At 43.1% G+C, this 22,761-nt stretch overlaps 1 protein-coding gene and 1 pseudogene across 2 annotated transcripts; both read left to right on the top strand.

The window, feature by feature from the left end:
• Positions 1-5,453: 5,453 nt before the first annotated feature.
• Positions 5,454-14,585, top strand: RPS29 (ribosomal protein S29). Of its 2 annotated transcripts, none has more exons than XM_003831748.4 (3): positions 5,454-5,631; positions 5,867-5,966; positions 8,234-8,337. In XM_003831748.4, exons 1-3 carry the CDS (start codon positions 5,570-5,572, stop codon positions 8,240-8,242), a joined length of 171 nt encoding a protein of 56 aa, XP_003831796.1. In that variant the 5' UTR covers positions 5,454-5,569; the 3' UTR covers positions 8,243-8,337. The 2 variants fall into 2 exon arrangements, with proteins under 2 accessions (XP_003831796.1, XP_003831797.1); XM_003831749.5 differs by lacking the exon at positions 8,234-8,337 and adding an exon at positions 14,050-14,585 and having other exon boundaries at positions 5,471-5,631.
• Positions 14,100-22,554, top strand: LOC129393806 (large ribosomal subunit protein eL32-like; annotated as a pseudogene).
• The last annotated feature ends 207 nt before the right edge of the window (positions 22,555-22,761 follow it).

Below are 22,761 nucleotides of genomic sequence, written 5' to 3'. Positions count from 1 at the left end.
CGTGGTGGCTCATGCCTGCAATCCCAGCACTTTGGGAGGCCGAGGCAGGCGGATCATGAGGTCAGGATATCGAGACCATCCTGGCTAACACGGTGAAACCCTGTCTCTACTAAAAACACAAAAAATGAGCCAGCCATGGTGGTGGGCGCCTGTAATCCCAGCTACTCGGGAGGCTGAGGTAGGTGAATTGTTTGAACCCGGGAAGCAGAGGTTGCAGTGAGCCGAGATCACGCCACTGCACTCCATCCTGGCTGACAGAGCAAGACTCCATCTCAAAAAAAAAAAAAAAAAAAAAAAAAAATCAAATTGGGCCAGGCATGGTGGCTCATCCCTGTAATCCTAGCACTTTGGGAGGCTGAGGCGGGTGGATTACCTGAGGTCAGGAGTTCAAGACCAGCCTGGCCAACATGGTGAAACTCCGTGTCTACTAAAAATACAAAAATTAGCTGGGTGTGGTGACATGCGCCTGTAATCCCAGCTACTTGGGAGGCTGAGGCAGGAGAATCGCTTGAGCCGGGAGGTGGAGGTTGCCCTGAGCTGAGATTGAGATTGCACTGCACCATTGCCCTCCAGCCTGGGCAACAGAGTGAGACTCTGTGAAAACAAACAAACAAACAAACAAACAAACAGAAAACCTCTAAAAACTGCTAACTTGTTGGTTTGGACAGGGAGACTGGGAAAATAGGGGTCTAGGGTTGGAGAAAGACTTACTTTTGATAATATATTTAATGTATGCATGTATGTATGTATTTTTTTCCTTTTTCTGAGTCCCCTTTCCTGAAGTATGTATGTTTTACTTTAAAATATAATATGTACGTTAATTAAAATATTAATATTTGCTAAAATCGATATGGACAAACACATAACACTATTGAACAACTGGGCTTTTTTGAAGGGTTAATAATTATTAATAAAGACCTAATTCTGGTTGGGCGTGGTGGCTGATGCCTGTAATCCCAGCACTTTGGGAGGCTGAGGGGGAAGATCACTAGAGGCCAGAAGTTCGAGACCAGCCTGGCCAACATGGCAAAACCCCGTCTTTACTAAAAACACAAAAATTAGCCGGGAGTGGTGGCACACGCCTGTGATCTCAGCTACCCAGGAGACTGAGGCAGGAGAATCGCTTAAGCCTGGGAGGTGGAGGTTGCAGTGAGCCGAGATGGCCCTACTGCACTCCAGCCTGGGTGACAGAGTGAGACTCCATCTCAAAAAGAGAAAAAAAAAAAAAGACCTAATTCTAACCAACTGGAAAAAACCGGGGCATGATACTGAAGTGTGCATATTGTAATAACCAAACATGCGAAACATGTATTTTAGACTCTGTCTATGGTAAAATAGGTTTTGTAAAGTTTAGAGGAAAAGTATGATTCTATTCCCAAAGGTTCCAAAATTGAAAGTAACTCAAGAGCGATGCAGGTTTTTTTGTTTTTTGTTTTTTTTTGAGACGGAATCTCACTCTGTTGCCCAGGCCAGAGTGCAGTGGCGCAATCTCGGCTCACTGCAAGCTCTGCCTCCTGGGTTTAAGCGATTCTCCTGCCTCAGCCTTCAGAGTAGCTGGGGCTACAGGCGCCCGCCACCATGCCTGGCTAATTTTTGTATTTTTAGTGGAGACCGGGTTTCACCATATTGGCCAGGTTGGTCTCGAACTCCTGACCTTGTGATCCGCCTGCCTCAGCCTCCCAAAGTGCTGGGATTACAGGCGTGAGCCACCATGCCTGGCCAGGTGTTTTTAAAAAAACTTTTAGTTTCAAGGAAACATGTACAGGTTGGTTCTATAGATAAATTGTGTGTCACAGGGGTTATTATTTCATCACCCAGGTAATAAGCTTAGTACCTAATAGGTACTTTTCGAATCCTCACCCTCCTCCCACCCTCTACCCTCAAGTAGGCCCTGCTGTCTATTACTTTCTTTGGGTCCATGTGTATTCAATGTTTAGCTCTCACTTATAAGTGAGAACGTGGTGTTTGGTTTTCTGTTCCTGTGTTAGTTTGTTTAGGATAATGGCCTCCAGCTCCATCCATGCTGTTGCACAGGACATGATCTTGTTCTTTTCTGTGGCTGTGTAGCATTCCATAGTGTATATGTACTACATTTTCTTTATCCAGTCTACTGTTGCTTAAAAAATTGCTATTTAGGTTGATTCAGTGTGTTTGCTATTGTGAATAGTGCTGCGATGAACATACATATGCATTTGCCTTTACTGTAGAATGATTTATATTCTTTTGGGTATATATCCAGTAATGGGATTGCTGGTCAAATGACAGTTCTGTTTTAAATTCTTTAAGAAATCACCAAACTGCTTTCCACAGTGCTGAAGTAATTTACATTCCCATCAGCAGTGTATACGCCTAAGATGAAGGTTTTTAAATGATTAAATTCTGGATGGATGATCACAGAAGACTGTAAGAATAATTTGAGAAAGAAAATTAAAGACATCTTGAATAATAGTGTCCTAACATGCATATTATTCCAATGTACTTAAAAATAAGATCTATACACTGCAGTGTTAGAATGCTTCGATCTTACATGTATATTACTTTTAGTTTTTCAAAAGAAAAATATTAGTAGGGTTATCTGGGCAAGGACATTATGGCACTTTTTTTTTCTTTTTCTTTGCACTTCATTGTACATTTTTTAAAAAACAAAGAACCCAAACCCAATAAATATCCTATTAAAGGAAAATGTGTTCTAAAAGAAGAAGCATTTCAAACCCATGTATAAAAGAGAACTAAGATGGCTCACGCCTGTAATCCCAGCACTTTGGGAGGTCGAGGCGGGCGGATCATGAGGTCAGGAGATCGAGACCATCCTGGCTAACAGGGTGAAACCCTGTCTCTACTAAAAATACAAAAAGAAATTAGCCGGGCATGGTGGCGGGCGCTGTAGTCCCAGCTACTCGGGAGGCTGAGGCAGGAGAATGGCGTGAACCCGGGAGGCGGAGCTTGCAGTGGGCCGAGATCGCACCACTACACTCCAGCCTGGGTCACAGAGCGAGACTCCAGACTCCGTCTCAAAAAAAAAAAAAAAAAAAAAAAAAAAGGACTCAGAAACTGTAAGAAGATTACAGGATTAAGATAAAAGCTCTTAGGCCGGGCGTGGTGGCTCACTCCTGTAATCCCAGCAGTTTGGGAGGCTGAGGTGGGTGGATTACTCGAGGTCAGGACTTCGAGACCAGCCTAGCCAACATGGTGAAACCCCATCTCTACCAAAAATGTAAAAAATTAGACGGGTGTGGTGGCACGTGACTGTAATTTCAGCAACTCGGGAGGCTGAGGCAGGAGAATCCCTTGAACCCAGGAGGTGCAGGTTGCAGTTAGCCAAGATGGTGCCATTGCACTCCAGCCTGGGCGACAGAGTGAGACTCCGTCTCAAAAAAAAAAAAGGAAACAAAACAAAACAAAACATAAAAGCTCTTGATAAACACCGAGTTAAAATGAACTTTTAAAGCTGTGTTCTCAGTTTGTTGAAAAAGAAATGGATAATTTCATGGTTTGGGATAGATGGTGTCACATTATCTTAAAACTGAAAGGAAGTACGACTTCTTAGCTGCACTTTTGCAATATCTCTATCAAAGAGAATAATGTATAGACTAGAATAAGTATTAAGAATTACTTAAGTATTCAGATTAAGATTGTTGAAGTGCAACTAATTGCTTCTCATTTGTCTTTTTTTCTCTCCTAAATGAATTCACTTCTTTAGGCCCAAAGGCTTATATATCAGAGTACTAAAAATATTAATGGAATTGATCTCAGAACCACTGTAATGTTTTAAATATTGTGGAGACCAACTAGAAGAGGCCTAAGAAAGTGTGGACAAATGTTAGATTAGCTTTTGAGAGGCAAATGGCTTTTGGAAACCACACATTAGTGACTGATATAAATTATAGGAAAGTTGTAAAAGCTTGACATTGGATCTTGCCCAATGAGGCTTTAAAATAAAATACCTTTTCATTCCTATCACTAGGCCTTTTGTGCATCTTCTATTCTAGTTACACAAAGTTGTTCACCTTACCTTGGCTCAAGCGTTTCCTTTCACCAGGCATTCCCTTCTGTCAAGTGCTGCCTGTAGAAATCCCATTCTTCAAGGTCTACCTCAAAGGTCTCTCAAATGTACCTCGAACTGGAATTAATTTCTCCTCTTGGCTCCTTTCGTACTTCATGAGCACACCCATGATTTAATACAGAATATTTTCCTTAGCTGTACATATGTTGTTGGTGCACAAACGTTGTATGTTGAAGTCTTGGAGATAATCCTGTTTTCCACAGATTAGATTAGAAAATTTTGAGGGCAAGGAGCAAGTTATATCTAGTTTACAAATCTCTGACTCCCCTCCTTCCTTAATCATATAATACAATGCCTAACTTAATGATTGGGTAGGGGGACCCCACTAGAACCCTAACATACCTTAAAGAAGTGTTGTATTTCAATTTATAAAAGTTTATATGTAAAAGTTTCTGGAATTGTTGCACCCTGTGCTACATTTTATAAATCTAGTTAAAGCTTTGATTTCAGAGCAGTTTTATCTGGAGGCATTATAAATGACCATATGGAATGTAGGTATCTTTCAGCAGAAATTCGTTTATTGACATTGGTTTTTTGCATTTTTGCATTTGCTTTTCATTACTTGTTTTGTCCCCAAATTATCTGGTCAAAGCAACATACACTGCACATTACTTATTACTTTACATTCAGCCAATTACATTTAAGAATCAAATACACTAAATGCCAAAGAATCTCATTTTTTTTTGGAATGGTGTAGGTGTATTTCTTGGAGGAGTGTGTCAAAAAAATAAATTTGAAAACGTACTCTCTTTAACAAAATAAAAGCAAACCCTACCGTTGACTCGTGATCATTACAGCTGATTTTAAGTTGTTTTGTAAATTTATTCCAGTAGGTGTCACTGGTGAGTCGAGGAAAAACTCCTTTCCCAAGTGTAACGTTTTAATTAAAAGAAAGTAAAAGGTTTAATCAATAAAAAAGACTATGAGAATATTCATCTCTTGAGAGTCCAAAATTAAGGTATTTATTGTTCAAAAGAGACGGGGTCTCGCTATGTTGCCCAGGCTGGAGTGCAGTGGCTATTCACAGGCGCGATCCCACTACTGATCAGCACGGGAGTTTTGACCTGCTCCGTTTCCGACCTGGGCCGGTTCACCCCTCCTTAGGCAACCTGGTGGTCCCCCGCTCCCGGGAGGTCACCATATTGATGCCGAACTTAGTGCGGACACCCGATCGGCATAGCGCACTACAGCCCAGAACTCCTGGACTCAAGCGATCCTCCAGCCTCAGCCTCCCGAGTAGCTGGGACTACAGGCACGCGCCACCGCGCCCGGCGGTCGGATACCGGCGCAGAATAGCACTAGAAGCTGTGGTATGGTGACGTCATCAACTGGGCCAGCCCACAACGCCTCTAAGATTTCATTTTACTCACCCAGCGAAACAACCTGACCACACTGCGCACGCGTTTCCTTTGGGCACTGCATTCTGGGTAAACTGTCTCAAAAATTTGAAGAGCGCATGCGTGGGCCAGCTTCTTCCTTTTACCTCGTTGCACTGCCGAGAGCAAGATGGGTCACCAGCAGCTGTACTGGAGTCACCCGCGAAAATTCGGCCAGGGTTCTCGCTCTTGGTGAGAAATAGTTTGTGATTTTGGGGAAGCGTTGCCGTGGAGCGCCAGGCTGCTTAAAATCTCAAGTAGAGGAGGCCACGGGCGGCACGAGGGAGCACGCCGACTGGGAGTCGCTGGTGCCGCCATTACAGGCCTGTACTGGGGCTTGGGAGTCCCGGGATGCGGGTAGTAGCCGTCTGAGTGCGGAGTCTTGTAATTTCTATGACCTGCAAAACCGCTATCTCTTTTCTTACAGTCGCGTCTGTTCAAACCGGCACGGTCTGATCCGGAAATATGGCCTCAATATGTGCCGCCAGTGTTTCCGTCAGTACGCGAAGGATATCGGTTTCATTAAGGTAGGCGTCTGCAGGCGTACTCCATGTTGTTTGGGCAGAGAAGGTTGTGGGGGTTCTTTATATTTTCCGCGAAAGACAAACGGACAGATCTTCCCTGGAGTGGTAATTCTGAGCATTCGACCAAGAGCTTTTCCTCTTTTTTTAGTTGGTAGCTGGTGACAGTGTTGATGGTTTGGGCAATCAAATTAATAGAATGGAGAAGGTGAAGGACTCAGTCTTTCCTACTCCCTTTTTTACCTAGATAGCTTAGCCAGTTTTAGGTGCCGTGTATTGTGTTTGGTGAAATTCACTTTAGAGAAGCCACTAAAATTGTCTTACGTTTGTTTCATTTATCAATCTTGTAAGTACCTATTCTCTTTTTTTTTTTTTTTAGAGATAGGGTCTCCCTCTGTCGCCCAGGTTGAAGTGCAGTGGCGTTGTTACGGCTCACTGCAGCCTCGAACTCCTCCTGGTCCCAGGCGATCCTCTTGCCTTGGCGTCCCGAGTAGCTCGAACTAAAGGCTCTTGCCACCACGCGCGGCTGTACCTAGATATTTTCTAACCAAATATATGTATTAACCGCTGACCCCAAGTTTTTTGTTTTTTTTTTTTTGAGTCGGAGTCGCACTCACCCAACCTGGAGTGCAATGGCGTGATCTCCGCTCAGTGCAACCTCCGCCTCCCCGGTTCAAGCGATTCTCCTGCCTCAGCCTCCTGAATAGCTGGGATTACAGGCGCCTGTCACCATGTCCGGCTAATTTTTTTATTTTTAGTAGAGACGGGGTTTTACCATGTTGGTCAGGCTGAGCTCGTGATCCGCCTGCTTCGGCCTCCCAAAGTGCTGGGATTACAGGCGTGAGCCACCGCGCCCGGCCAACCCAAAATGTTTGAAAGCGTCATACACTGGAATGAACTTAAAGTTTGGGGCCAGAAAGACATTGTTAAGATTCAGCAAACAATGGTCTGCCATTTAGTGCTTCTATCTCTTGATCATCTTAGTCAAGCTAATGTTTATATGAAACTTTTGACTGTGTGAAACTTTTGGCTTCTAAAAATCTTTTAAATAGTAGTTTGGGTTTTTTTTAAGGTGAAAACGAATTTATTATTGGCTCTTTGAGATAAAAATCACCAGCTTTCTGATCAATTATTTTGTATTGGATAGTACTGTTCTATAATGATGTAAAATTTTTTTTTTTTTTTGAAATTGGGTCTCCCTCTGTTTCCCAGGCTGGAGTGCAGTGGCGTGATCTCAGCTCACTGCAGCCTCCCGCTCCCGGATTCAAGCGATTCTCCTGTGTCAGTCTCCCTAGTACCTGGGATTACAGGCGTCTGCCACCACGCCCGGCCTATTTTTATTATTTTGTGGAGATGGGATTTCACCATGTTGGCCAAGCTGGTCTTGAGGTCCTGACCTCAGGAGATCGGCCTGCCTTGACCCCTCAGAGTGCTGGGATTACAGGCGTGAGCCACGGCGCCCTGTCTGTTGTAAATTGTTAATATGAATACTGCAGTGCAGCAGGGACAGAGAAAGTACGTTTAAACTCAGGCTTGGCAGCCCTGAGCAAATACTTCATCAGTATATGCTTCTTGTTAAAATGAGGAGGTTCGCCTAATTTGAGAGGTAGTATATCATACGTAGGAAAATGGACCTTGGCCCACGCCCTAGCTCTGTGTCCTAGATGAACTGGGCCAGGCGAGGTGCCTCACACCTGAAATCCCAGCACTTTGGGAGGCCGACAAGGTGGGCAGATTTCTTGAGCCCAGGGTTTCCGCAACAAGCCTTGCCAACATGGCGAAAACCTGTTTCTACAAAAATTAGCCTTGTATGATGATCCGCGCCTGTGGTCTCAGCTACTCAGGAGGTTGAGGTGGGAGAATCGCTTGAACCCAGGAGGCTGAGGTTGCAGTGAGTGGAGATGGCTCCATTGCACTCCAGTCCGGGAGACAGCGAGACTCTCTCTCAAAAAAAAAATGATGAACTGTGTAATTATAGTTGCCTACTGAACAACTATCCTGTGCATTTGGTAAAGATCATTTACTAGTGTTTTGGGAAACATTACTTTGATGGAAGAAGTGCGATAGCGTTACTAAAAATCGTTCTAAAACATGGTTGATTCTGGAGTAGGCATTCAGTAAATATTTAAACTACGTAGAATCTGGTGTGGTTTGGATAGGTCAAAGGTCCAGTTCTGTAATTCCGTAACATTCTATAATGAGCATTTTTTTTGTGAGAATCAAGTAGAGATTTAAAGCATTTTGAAATAAATCATCTGCTTTTTTTTTTTCAGTTGGACTAAATGCTCTTCCTTCAGAGGATTATCCGGGGCATCTACTCAATGAAAAACCATGATAATTCTTTGTATATAAAATAAACATTTGAAAAAACCCTTCAGTTTATGAGTGTTCTAATGTGACTGGAATAGCTAATTGTTTATAGAAATCTTTTTCTTTTTTTTTTTTTGAGACTGAGTCCCCCTCTGTCGCCAGGCTGGAGCGCAGTGGCGCGATCTCGGCTCACTGCAACCTAGGTTCAAGCCTCCTGCCTCAGCCTCCAAACCCAGCTAATTCTTCTCTTTTTAGTAGAGATGGGGGTTTCACCATGTTGACCAGGATGGTCTCGATCTCTTGACTTCGTGATCTGCTCGCCTTGGGCCCCCAAAGCGCTGGGATTACAGGCATGAGCCACCGCACCCGGCAAGAAATCTTTTAAAAACTTACATTTTATTACCTTCTCAATAAACTTGTATCAATGGCTTATTTTCTCTGAGTTAACATAAAATCATACCAGCCAGTAAACTGGTAAATGCCAATTTTATTTTTATACTTTACAAAACCTGGCAGGTTCAGGCCTGTAATCCCAGCACTTTGGGAGGTCAGAGTGGAAGGATTGCTTGAGCCCAGGAGACCACCCTGGGCAACATACTGAGACCTTGTCTCTTTAAAGAAAAAAATGTTTTAAGGAATTTATATACATATATGTTCACACACTTTTGAATAGATACAGGGTCTGTCATCTGTGCATGTCATGTGTGCATGTGCGTATTTGTGGGGAAAAGCAGTTGGGAGCACTTGGAGGGGTTGTACAAGTTGAACTCAGTAAAAGGTGAAGTGTAGGTGTAGTGTGTGGTTGCTTTAACATTGGTAATGCAGGTGGCTGACATGAGATGGAATAAATGAAGGTAGGTGAAAATTCTTGGGATTTGACACGTTGTCATCTGGAAGCCTATTAGAAATGTGTTGTTAGGGTATACCCTGTGCCTCCTGAATTGGTGTACATTTGAACAAGATCCCCTCGCAATCCAAGTTTGGAAAGTACTGTTCTACCACTTGTGGATAACAATTGTGCAAATACTTGAGTTCTGTATGCCAGATGCAGAATTCTGTAGTGAATGAAAACTTCTCAATTGAATTTATATGCTGATAGAGCAGCAATACATAATAATGTGCATTATTTGAAGAAAAGCAGGTTAAAAGAGGTATATGTGCTAGATGTTGAGGTCAGAGAAGAAAGCCATACTTAAATTTGGCTTATGAACTTAATAGAGGTTACAGCATAGATTCTGTGGGGAAGAGAATGCCTGGATGGAATCAGAGAAATAGCAAAGTTGTGGCTGAAGAGTGAGAAAGCTGGCCAGGGTCTGTAGTGCCCTGTAGGTTATAGTTAGATATTGTGAGATGAGAATCCATTTGGAAACTTACTTTTGTAGAGGTGGGGTATTACTATGCTGTCCAGGTTAGTCTGAACTCTTGGGATCAACTGATTCTCCTGCAGCCTCCCAAGTACCTGGGACAACAGTTGTGCACTACTGTGCCCAGCAATGAACTTAAGTTCATTTCACTGAGGCAGAGGTAGAAATAAAGCTATTGCAATAGTCTAGGCAAGTGATATTTGCTTGCATTAGGATAGATGGGAGTGGTTGAGATAGTCACTAAGTTTTTTTTTTTTTTTTTTTTTTTTTGGGGGGGCAGGGTCTTGCTCTATCACCCAAGCTGGAGTGCAGTGGCGCACTGCAGCCTCAACCTCTTGGGCTCAAGCTATCCTTCCACTTCAGCCTTCTGAGTAGCTGGGACATGGTGTACACCACCATGCCAGGATAATATTTTGTTTTTAGTAGAGACGGGGTTTGTTGTCCAGGCTGGTCTCGAACTCCTGGGTTCAAGTGATCAGCCTGCCTTGGTCTCTCAAAGTGTTGGGATTACAGGTGAGCACCACTACAGCCAGCCTTACTGTGGGAGACAAGGTTTGTTGAAGGAACCGATACGGGAGATAGGAGTAGATAATGACTCTTAGGGGCTGGGCGTAGTGGCTCACTCCTGTATTCCCAGCACTTGGGGAGGCCTAGGCGGGAGAATAGCAAAAATTTAAAAGAGAAAATTAGCCGGGTGTGGATGTGCACGCCCGGCTTGTGCCACTGCACTCTGGGCAACAGAATGAGACCCAGTCTAAGAATGACTCCAAGGATTTTGGCCTGAGCAACTGGAAGGATAGAATTGCTGTTGAGATAGGCCTTCCCAGGTTTGGGAAGAATAGAAAGTTCAATTTGGACATGTTGACTTTGAGACTTGTCTTAGACATCCAAGTAGAATCTGTTTTAAGCAGTGACGTGAGTGATCAACTGTATTGTGTGCCTTTGATTAAGACAGAATTGGTAACCCCAGTTTTATCTGAGAGGAGGGGAAGTGTGACAGAAGGGAAGCTGGAATGGAAAGAGCATCTTAACTGGTTGCAGCTAAATTATCTTTGCCAATTTTTTTTTCTTTTTTTTTTGAGATGGAGTTTTGCTCATGTTGCCCAGGCTGGAGTGCAGTGGCTTGATCTTGGCTCACTGCAACCTCCGCCTCCCAGGTTCAAGCAATTCTCCTGCCTCAGCCTCCTGAGTAGCTGGGATTACAGGCATGCGCCACCATGCCCGGCTCATTTTGTATTTTTAGTAGAGATGGGGTTTCTCCATGCCGGCCAATGGCTGTTCTCGAACTCCAGACCTCAGGTGATCTGCCTACCTTGGCCTCCCAAAGTGCTGGGATTACAGGCGTGAGCCACCGCACCCAGCATTTTTTTTTTTTCTTTTGAGACGGAGTCTTGCTCTGTCACCCAGGCTGGAGTGCAGTGGCATGATTTCAGCTCACTGCAACCTCTGCCTCTCGGGTTCAAGCGATTCTCCTGCCTCAGCCTGCCAGGTAGCTGGGATTACAGGTGTGCCTGTACAGGTCTGCCACCACGCCTGGCTGATTTTTTGTATTTTTAGTAGAGGCAGGGTTTCACCATGTTGGCCAGGCTGCTTTTGAACTCCTGACCTCAGGTGATCCACCCACGTCAGCCTCCCAAAGTGCTAGGATTACAGGCATGAGCCATCGCTCCTGGCCGCCAATTTTTTGAAAACGTGATTGAACACATTCCTAGTATACTTGCCTTAGAAGGAGCTTGTAGAAGTTAGGGATACTGGAGTTTAAGTTTCATAAGCTTCATAGTAAATCCACCTATGCTCCTAACCCTGAACCCCAGGTGTATGTGATGATAAAGTTGGTGTTGGGGAAGTGTCTAGGAAAGAGCCAGGTTTCAGTCTGGGTAAGGAGGTGGGAAGAATATTGGGAGATAAGGTTGAGGATGTAGAAAAGATTTATTGGTAATGGGATGAGCTGGTATTGCAGATAGAGTGGATGAGAAGCTGTGTCAGCTAAGCAAATGTAAAAAAGTTTGGGAGATGATGAGAGAAGCTTACATATGTAGTGGTGAGTTAGGTCAAAAAGGGTGTGATATGTGTTTGATTTGGTCATGAGAGTCTCTTGGATGGGCTGGGCTCTGGTCCAGTGTGATGGCCTGGTATAAATTCTGTAAGAGACGTGCAGTGCCTTAGGTAATGGAAGGGAAACACTCCCTAGACAGTCCTATCCCTGTGTATACATGGTGGTAGTGAGTGGGAAGGCTGCTGTGGATAGGTGGTCTAAGTGCTTTATGCACATTGCCTTTTTCCAGTCTTAGAGTACTTTTCAGCAGGTATTATCATCATTACATAGCCAAGGAAACTGAGACTTAGAGATTAAGTAATTTCCCCAAGGTCTCCCAAAGAAAGAGACAAAACGACTGGAACTGGGTCTGTCTGAAATCAGTGCCTATGCTCTTAATATCCACAACACACTTATTGTATGGTTAGAGGACTATGCATCTCTTATTCCCAAAGATCACTTAGTTACTTGAGGGCAGGAGTAAATGTTTCCTTTCATATTTACATGCATACCAAGCACATAGCAAGATGCCTTGTAGATTAATAGGTCCTCATTTGTTGGGGAATTGAACTAAATTACTTAGTAAAAGCTCAATAAGTGTTGATGGCAAAAGATGGTAGGTGCTATAGGAGAGGCCCAAACAACCGTTGGAACATAGAGGATCTATTCTTTCTTTTTCAAAATTTATTGTAGAGACAGGGTCTTGCAATGTTGCCCAGGTTGGTCTTATACTTCTGGCCTCAAGTGATCCTCTTGCCTTGGTCTCCCAAAATGCTAGGACTACATGTGTGAGCCACCACTCTGGCAGAGGATATATTCTTAGGTTTGGATTCTGTCTTAGTGTCTTTGGGCCACTGTAACAAAATCCAGTAGACTGAGTGGCTTAAATAACAGACATTTATTTCTCACAGTTCTGGAGGCTAGGAAGTCCGAGATCAAGGTGTTGGTAGATTTCATGTCTGGTGAGAGCTGTTTCCTGACTCTCAAATGGTGCCTTCTCATTGTGTCCTTACATGGTGGATAGGGCAAATGAGCTTTCTTGGGCTTATTTTATAAGGGAACTACTCCCATGAGGGTTGACCTCTCATGACCTAATCTCTTTCCAAAATGCCCCACCTCCTACAACCCACAGGCTAGGGTTTCATTATGTGGATTTTATGGGGGACATAAACATTTTGGCTATGGAATCTCCTTTAAAACAACAATTCCCTGAGGTACCGTCCCCATTTTACAAATGAGGTGACTGAGGCACAATGAATAAGTAACTTTCCCAAGATTGTATAGCTAGTAAGAGAGATTCAACCAGGTAGTATGTCTTGAAAACTGCTCTTACCACTAAACTGTAAATGTTCAACAAAAAGTGAAAGCTGGCTGGGCGGGGTGGCTCATGCCTGTAATCCCAGCACTTTAGGAGGCTGAGGCAGGTGGATCACAAGGCCAGGAGTTTGAGACCAGCCTAGTCAACATGGTGAAACCCCGTCTCTGTTAAAAATACAAAAATTAGTTGAGCATGGTGGTGTGCGCCTGTAATCCCAGCTACTTGGGGGGCTGAGGCACAAGAATCGCTTGAACCGGGGAAAGGGAGGTTGCAGTGAATCGAGATCATGCCACTGCACTCCAGCCTGGGAGACAGAGTGAGACCCTGTCTCAAAAAAAAAAAAAAAAAAAAAAAAGTGAAAGCTTTGGTAAATACTGGTAGTCTACAAAATTGCCGAAAGAAATTTTTTTTATAAAAAGTGAAAAATTGTATATGTGCTACGATTTTATTATGTTAAAAAACAAGTACACAGGGAAAAAAATCAGAAGGAAACATGTCATTATGTTAGCAGCATTTGACTTTGGGTGATGTGATTTATGATTTGATTTGTAGCAGTATCTGATTAAGACTCATTTAGAGATTGAGTATCCAGATACTGCAGTATATAATGTCCCTGGTACCAATATTGCTAGTGAGGCTTCTGCTCCTCCTAAAACAGCTCATTCTATTTTTAGATTGCTTTGATAGTAAGTTTTTTCTTAGGTTGCTATGATTTCATTCTACTGATTTTGACTGCTACTCATTGATATTAATTCTGTGTTGTCCTGTACGAAACAAGTCTAATCTCTGAAAAAAAAAAAGGGCTAAATATTTAGGCATGAAGGCTCTCATGTTTTCCTAGAATCTTCTTATTTCCAGTATAACCATCTCTGATTATTTCAACTGTTTCTCTAAAACATGATTTAGAGTGATCTTTGGTGTTCTCTGAATTAATTCCACTCAATCTAGATCCTGATAGTGACATAACATGTTTCACAGGGCAGGCATGCAGTACAAATTTATTGAATTTGGTTGGGCATCATTGCTTTTTCACTTTTTATGGGTCCTCTTTTACCATTACAGAAAGACCTGAGCTGTCTTCCTTGGCACTGCCTATGGAGGTGACACCCATCTCCTCCATCATGGCCATCCTGAGACCGCTCGCGAAGCCCAAGATCATCAAAAAGAGCACCAAGTTCACTGGGAACCAGTCAGACTGATATGTCAAAATTAAGGGTAACTGGTGGAAACACAGAGGTATTGACAACAGGGTTCATAGAAGGTTTGAGGGCCAGATCTATGCCCAACATTGGTTATGGGAGAAACAAAAAGACAAAGCACATACTGCCCAGTGGCTTCTGGAAGTTCCTGGTCCACAACGTTAAGGAGCTGGAAGTACTGCTGGTGAGCAACAAATCTTACTGTGTTGAGATCACTCATGATGTTTCTTCCAAGAACTGCAAAGCCATCTTGGAAAGAGCAGCCCAGGTGGTCATCAGAGTCACCAATGCCAATGCCAGCCTGCACAGTGCAGAAAGTGAATAGACAGTGAATGTGTTTGTTTTATTGGGGTTTAAATAAAGCCAATAAAACTGTAAAAACAAAAACAACAAAAACCAGAGACCCTGGCTTTTGGACAGTTGTTCGTGTGGCTAATGCCCCCAACAGTTTTATTTTTAAAAATTTTATTTATGTATTGTTTTTGAGATGAAGTCTTGCTCTGACTGGAGTGCAGTGATGCAAGCTCAGCTCTCTGCAACTTCCACCTCCCAGGTTCAAGTGATTCTTCTGTCTCAGCCTCCCAAGTGGCTGGGATTACAGGTGCCCACTACCACACCTGACTAATTTTTGTATTTTTGTAGAGATGGGGTTTCATCCTGTTGGCCAGGCTGGTTTCGAACTCCTGACCTCAAGGGATCCTCCCACCTCAGCTTCCCAAAGTGCTGGGATTACAGGCTTGTATTAGTTCATTTTCACACTGCTGATAAAGACATACCTAAGACTGGGAAGAAAAATAGGTTTATTGGACTCACAGTTCCATGTGGCTGGGGATGCCTCACAATTATGGTGGAAGGCAAAAGGCACTTCTTAGATGGCAGCGGCAAGCAGGAAATGAGGAAGACATGAAAGCAGAAATCCCTTATAAAACCATCAGTTCTCGTGATACTTATTCACTACCATGAGAAAGTATGGGGGAAACCGCTCCCATGATTCAGTTCTATCTCCCACCGGGTCCCTCTCACAACATGTGGGGATTATGCGAGTACAATTCAAGATGAGATTTGGGTGGGGACACAGAGCCCACAAACCATAATCAAGGCATGAGCCACTGCGCCTGGCCTTCAACAGTTTTAAAGCAGCCTGCTTGCATAACCTCTGCTAGGACATCGTTCTTAAAAACTATCTTTAATGGTAATTGGTGTATTAGGGATTTGGGTTTTTAGGTAGGCAGAGAAAAAACACTTCTAGTGGTATGATTAAGAAGCGTATAATAAAGTGTTTTAATTTCCTCAATATTGACAAAAATTGAAAAAAAAGAGGCCGGGCACAGTGGCTCATGCCTGTAATCCTAGCCTTTTGGGAGGCTGAGGCAGTAGGATGGTTTGATGCCAGGAGTTCCAGACCAGCCTGGGCAACATCAGGAGATCCCCTATCTACCAAAATTAAACAAACAAAAAAACCCAAAAACAATTAGCCAGGCGTGGTGGTGCATGTCTGTAGTCCCAGTTTCTCAGGAGGCTGAGATGAGAGGATAACTTGAGCCCAAGAGGTCCAGGTTTCAATGAGTCATGTTTGTACCACTTAAAAAAAAAAAAAAGGCTGCACTATTAGCTGTTTCTCAGGAAGGTTAATGTAGAACATAAAAGGCTCAGTTTGTAGATAGACTGAGTATATGTGTGTGTAGGAATCAAGGCTATACAGGGTCCAAAAATTAGCCTAGATTATGTGTGCTAGTTCCAGGTATCTTCTATCTTTTAGAATTTTAAAAGAATAGAGGCAGAAAGTCACAAGCTTAATCTAGATGAGGTAATTATCATTTAATGTCTTGAACATAAAGTCATTTGCTAAATTAGAATTTATTTTAATTTTTTTGGACATGGCCTTGCTCTATCACCCAGACTGGCATTCAGTGGCACAAACATGGCTTATTGCAACCTCAACCTCCTGGGCTCAAGTAATCCTCCTACCTCAGACTCCAAGTAGCTAGGACCATAAGTGTGCACCACAATGCCCAGCTAATTTTTATAAAATTTTTTGTAGAGATGGAAGTCTCACCATGTTGCTCAGGCTGGTCTGGAACTCCTGGGCTCATGCAATCCTCCCTTCCTAGTCTCCCAAAGTGTTGGGATCACAGAGGTGAGCCACTGTGCTCAGCCAGAAAATAATTTAGAGAAGCCAGAACTGGCTTCCTTTGGTGAAAATTCTTTGAGCAGATTCCAGACTGGACCTTCTGACTGCTATAAATAAATGGTGGATTCCCATTATTTGTTTGTGGGACAGAAATATTGAAGGCCTGTAGAACCATAATGCCTTCCCCTTCCTTCTGTCACTCACCCACTTCATTTCTCCTATTAGGCCCCTTAGAAAGAGATCCCTGATGCCAGCCACAGTGGCTTACGCCTGTAATCCTAGCAGTTTGGGAGGCTGAGGCGGGTGGATCACCTGAGGTCAGGAGTTAAAGACCAGCCTGGCCAATGCACTGAAACCCCATCTTTACTAAAAATACAAAAAAATTAGCCAGGCATGGTGGCGGGTGCCTGTAATCTCAGCTACTCAGGAAGCTGAGGCAGGAGAATGGCATGAACCCGGGAGGCGGAGCTTGCAGTGAGCGGAGATCAGGCCGCTGCACTCCAGCCTGGGCGACAGAGCGAGACTCCGTCTCAAAAAAAAAAAAAAAAAAAAGATAAAGAGATCCCTGACTGCCTGTATAGTTTGAGAACCACTGATCCTGGGGCAAGGACTCAAAGTCTCTGGCTCTAGAAGTGGCTGGTGTGGACCTCAAGTGGACCCTGTTCTAAGAGTCCAAAGGACACATTTCAGGAAGCTGTGCTCTAAGCCTAAATGACCAACCTTGCCTTCACTTTGGACATATACCATCTGATCATCTTCCTCGATTTCTGTTCTTTGCTCAGGCCTTCCAATTTCTTCGTGGGTGACCCCTCCTTACCAGTGCTTTGCTCTGAGTCAGCTCACCAGACCCAGCAGGCTGCCACTAAAGGTTTATTGTAAAACCTTGATTAATTCAGATAACCTTGAAATACTTACATAACATCACTGACAAATAGGAAAGGGAGTGCATTTCCATTGATAGAGACTATGGCTAGAATTACTAAAGTCTGGAAAAAAGGCAGGAGAGTGAAGTATCTGGAGACGTAGGGAGAGAAAGAGACTGGTGTTAAGAGAAAAATCACACCTTTTTCCTGCTTGTATCTTACAGTGGTTCTGCCACCAGTAATGCAGGATCCCACTGATCTCTCTGAACACATTTTAGGACAGATCCATATTCGGGAGCTGACTTTGTAACTTCTTACTGTATATAATCTAGGTTCGAATGGGATCACCATAGGTGTGTTTATGACCTTAACTGTAACAGCAATGAAATGAAAAAAAGGTTTAGTTTAATAATAATGTTGTAAGAGTGTAAGTACCAGTAGCTTCATGTACATTCTACAACCCAATAATAATTATGCTGACCGTGTAAACAGCTCCCTCGTGTAGACTGAGACTCCATTGCCAAACATCAAGCATTAACAGCAAGTGCTAGAAAAATCAATAAGCCTTTACCCAGGGAACCAAAGATATGTGGGTTACTAAAACCCCTAACAGTTGCCCATAAAGAGTAATATCTCATTATTTTAATGCCAAAGGAGGTTTTTGTTTCATTTCCTAAATAATAACAAGATCGCATATTAAAGGATGAGTTGACGGAGTGATAAACATTCCTGGCAGCACAGACAAATCAACAAGAGACTAAAATAAAAAGAAATGAAACTTGTCTCTTGGCAATCTACTTAGTTGAATTTCATAGACTGAGTCTGGTTCACCCTGGATTTTCTTTTCACACACCCACACATCCCATTTCATGATGACACTTGTGCATCTGTTCTTCTTTTGATGGTAATTAACTCTTATTAACATTCATGAAGACTAAGTGTGAGCCTCTAGCACAGATGACATATTCAGACAACCACAAAAAGATAGGGTTTATAAAAACTAATGCATATTTGGAACTGAGGCCAAAAGATAAAGATGGTCCACTCCAACAGTGCTGACATGCTTGAGAAATCCAAGGGGTGTTGACCTAATGTAAAAAGGATATAGGAGACAAATTTTACCATTGTGTAATTTTGTCTTAGGCCAGTTCTGTCAAATATAGCTTCTGAAATTCTGAATAGTCCTCTGTCCAGTGTGGTTTAATTGTTGGTGTTGTCAGGACTCTTGGGGAGAAGTCACCTTTCTCTCTTTTTTTTTTTTTTTGATTCTAGCTCTGTTGTCCAGGCTGGAGTGCAGTGGTGCCATCTTGGCTCACTGCAGCCTCTCTCTCCTGGGTTCAAGAGACTCTCCTGCCTTAGCCTCCGGAGTAGCTGGGATTACAGGTGTGCACCATTACATCCAGCTAATTTTTATATTTTTAGTGGAGATGGGGTTTTGTCATGTTGGCCAGGCTGGTCTCAAACTCCTGACCTCAAGGATCCGTGTGCTTTGGTCTCCCAACGTGCTGGGATTACAGGCATGAGCCACCACGCCCAGCCTATTTTTTTATTTTTTGTATTTTCTTTTGGTAATCTCTTTCTCTTGCCCTTTCTTTCTTTCTTTCTTTCTTTCTTTCTTTCTTTCTTTCTTTCTTTCTTTCTTTCTTTCTTCTTTCTTTCTTCTTTTTTTTCTTTGGAGACAGGGTCTCACTGTGTCATGCAGGCTGGAGTGAAGTCGTGTGATCTTGGCTTACTGCAGCCTCAACCTGCTGGGCTCAATGCAATCCTCCCACCTCAGCCTCCCAAGTATCTGGGACCACAGGCGTGCATCACCAGCATGGCTAATTTTTGTATTTTTGGTGAGATAAACTTTTGCCATGTTTCCCAGGTTGGCCTTAAATTCCTGGGCTCAAGAGATCCATCTGCCTTGGCCTCCCAAAATGCTAGGACTGCAGGCGTAAGCCACCATGCCAGGCCAGGGAAATCTCTTTAAACACAATTTTCTTTAAAGTTTTCTACATGGTCAGGAGACTTCATTATCTGATTTCTGAGTACTATAGCTTCTTTATTGCCAAGGGAGCAAAGCGTGATGACAATGACCACTTGTCATTTGTGTCCTTCATTATAGATTTTCTAAATACACTTGCTCCTTGTTAATGACTTTAATTTGTTCCAGAAAATTCCACCACTGAGTTAAAAGCTATTAAGTGAAAAAATTCCATTAAGTTTTCGGAAAAAATTATTTATTCTATGACACTACAAGGTACTTGAGTAATTTTCACAAAAAGAAGAATATACTAGTTAAACTTTGAAAAAAAGCTCATAAAAATAATGTACAATAATTTGAAAGTATTCTGACCTCAACCGGTATAATGAATTTCAATTCTTGCACTAATTAGGGTTAGAGAAGACCCCACAAGTTAAAGGGCATGATCCCAAACGAGGTTGTCCTCACTTTTGATGCCAGTCACACTTTGGGAGTCACCAGTCAAATAGGCTACAAATCTAGGTGTTTGGCTGGGTGCGTTGGCTCACACCTGTAATCCGAGCACATTGGGAGGCCAAGGCAGGTGGATCACCTGAGGTTAGGAGTTTGAGAGCAGCCTGGCCAACACCGTGAACCCCGTATCTACTAAAAATACAAAAATTAGCCGGGCATGGTGGCAGTCGCCTGTAATCCTAGCTACTTGGGAGGCTGAGGCACGAGAATCGCTTGAACCTGGGAGGCAGAGGTTGCAGTGAGCTGAGATGGCGCCACTGCACTTCAGCCTGGGCAACAGAGTGAGACTCGGTCTCAATAAAAAATAAAAATAAAATAAAACAATAAAACCCAGGGGTTTCTGAAGATTTCCTTCAGGTTTGCCGATTTGCTAGAATGACTCACATTACTCAGGGAGATGCTGTATTTACAATTGTTTTATTATGAAGGATACAAGTTAGGACCAGCCAATGGGGAGACACATAAAGTAAGGTCTAGGAGGGCCCTGGATGCGAAGCTTTCATGTCCTGCATTGTGGAATCGGGGTGTGTCACCCTCTTAACACATTGATATGTTCACCAACCAGGATGCTTCGCCATGCTTCAGTATCTAAAGTTTTTATTGGGGTTTCATTATATATGTATAATTGATTGAATCATTGGCCAAGTGATTGAACTAAATCTCCACCCTACCCCTTACTCTGGAGGTCAGGCTGACTCAAAGCACCAGCTATCTAATCACATGGTTGTTCTCGCTGGTAACTGGCCTCCATCTTGGGTCATCTCATCTTCCAGCCCAAATTCAGGTGTGATCCAAGAGGCTCATGAAAAACAAAGATATCCCTGTTACTTAGGGAATTCTAATTATTTTGAGTCTGCCTCCTAGGAACCAGAGACAAAAGCCAGTCAAATTCTTTACTATAAAACACAAAGCATGTGAAAACATACTGTGCACACTATGTCACACAACAAACACAAGTCTATTGAACTTGCCAATGGTGGAGTGTTGGTTGGGGCACTCTGAGGGCATCATTCTTTGCAAAGTGTATTCTTTCTGTACCATTTTCTTGACCAATTTTCACCTTTTCTGGGGATTATTATTGTTTTGCACTCAAACTACTCTTAAAAATAAAGTTACAGTGCAGGAAAACTTCTTTAGGGCACAATAAAGGCTAAACTCGTGGAAATGGTACTCATTCATCTGCACAGAATGAAGTCTCTCAAGATGTTTCCTTTTATTCCTACTCAGTTGGTGCATGTACCCAAAATAAACATTTTGAGTTCATCCAAACACAATTCACTTTTGTTCTATGTGATGGTCTCTGTTTTGTTGTGTAAATTGGTGTCTCTTTGCCTGAAGTTGTAGTGTTGAAAGATCAGTTCTCATAGTCATTTATTTAGAGCGTTTTAGAGCAAAAAAAAAAAAATGTATATTGGTATCCCAGGGGTTCCTAAGACTACTCTCAGACTCAGTGATTTACTAGAAGGTCTCAAAGGACTCAGAAAAACTATTATACTCACTGATATGGTTTATTACAGTGAAAGGATACAGGTTAAAATCAGCAAAGGGAAAAGGCACATGGGGTGGAATCCAGGAAAAATTGGGTAGAAACTTCCAGTTTTCCTCTCCAGTGGACTCACACGGACGCTGCCTACTTCCCCAGCAAGGATGTGTGACAGCATGTGCAAAGTGTTGTCAATCAGGGAAGCTAACCTGGTGTTTAGGGTTTTTATTGGGGTCAGTCGCATAGACATGCAGCACCCACCGACCTCAGCTCCTCAGACACTGCTCCTCAGAGCGCACGTTGATACAAAATGACCCAAGGCTTCAGCAATAGAAAAACATTCTTAATAGGCTTGATATTCCAAGGGCCCAGAGGTTATCTTCTTGGAGTGGGTCAAGGGCCAGTCCTCCCGAAGACAGGCCTTTCTTTGGAATGTGTAGTGTCTGAGCCACCAGGGCCTGCTGACTTACCACTTTACGGCGTGACTGAGAAAGAAGGTATTTTCTTTTCTTTTTTTTTTTTCTGAGATGGAGTTTTGCTCATTGCCCAGACTGGAGTGCAATGGTGCGATCTCGGCTCACCGCAACCTCTGCCTCCCAGGTTCAAGCGATTCTCCTGCCTCAGCCTCCTGAGTTGCTGGGATTACAGGCATGCGTCACCATGCCCGGCTAATTTTGTATTTTTAGTAGAGATGGGGTTTCACCACGTTGGTCAGGCTGGTCTCAAACTCCCGATCTCAGGTGATCCGCCTGCCTAGGCCTCCCAAAGTGTTGGGATTATAGGTGTGAGCCACCGCGCCTGGCCCAAAAGAAGGTATTTTCAAGAGCCATTATGGTGGAATATCATTTATGAACAGTGGATGTGCAGGATACATCTGTACTTTGTCTGGAAGCTGGAGTCATTGGACCATTCATGCTGTATAGAAAGAACTAAGAACACTGGCTTGGGAGTCAGGATACCCAAGATTCCTGTCATAACCGTGGTGTGTGACCTTGACCAAGCCTCATTTGTATCTCCTGTGAAATGAAAGGGTTATTAGACCTTTAATATCTAAGGTTCTTTCTGGCTACGAAAGTCTTTTTCTGCAAAGTCTTGTGTTATGGTTTGAATGTGTCTCCCAAAGTTCATATGTTGACCTCCAATGCAGCAGTATTGGGAGCTTTAAGAAGTGTTTAAGTCACAAGGGCTCCACCCTCATGAATGAATTAATGCCATTATCTTGGGAGTGGGTTTGTTATCTTGGGGCTGGGCTCCTTGTAAAAGGCTGGGTTTGGCCCCCTCTTGCACTGTCTCTCTCTTTACCCTTCTGCCATGGGATGACATGGCATGAAGGCCCTCGCCAGATACTGGCACCCAGATCTTGTACTTCCTAGACTCCAGAGCTGCGAGAAAATAAATTTCTCTTCTTTACAGATTGCCTAGTCTATGGTCTTCTGTTATACAGCACAAAACAGACCAAGATACCTTGCTAACTTGCTATATGCCATAATACCTCCTTCCTCTATACCAGATTTCTTACCTCTTCTTCAAAATTTAGAATAGCAGAACCAGGTGACTGATCAGGATTTCTATAACAGGCAGTTGTTAAACTTAGGCTTTTCTGAGGTAAGAAAGTTAGG

Source organism: Pan paniscus, chromosome 15, assembly GCF_029289425.2.
Source record: "Pan paniscus chromosome 15, NHGRI_mPanPan1-v2.0_pri, whole genome shotgun sequence".
Lineage (NCBI taxonomy): Eukaryota > Metazoa > Chordata > Mammalia > Primates > Hominidae > Pan > Pan paniscus.
Note: the sequence above shows the minus strand (reverse complement) of the source record. Positions and strands in the feature narration are given on the sequence as shown.

What these genes read in the sequence shown, in the direction of transcription:
- RPS29 (XM_003831749.5), top strand. Translation starts at nt 5,570, where the DNA reads ATGGGTCACCAGCAGCTGTACTGGAGTCACCCGCGAAAATTCGGCCAG. An exon ending in GGCCAGGGTTCTCGCTCTTG is followed by an intron (nt 5,632 to 5,866) that starts GTGAGAAATAGT and finishes CTTTTCTTACAG; the next exon opens with TCGCGTCTGTTCAAACCGGC. An exon ending in AGGATATCGGTTTCATTAAG is followed by an intron (nt 5,967 to 14,049) that starts GTAGGCGTCTGC and finishes TTACCATTACAG; the next exon opens with AAAGACCTGAGCTGTCTTCC.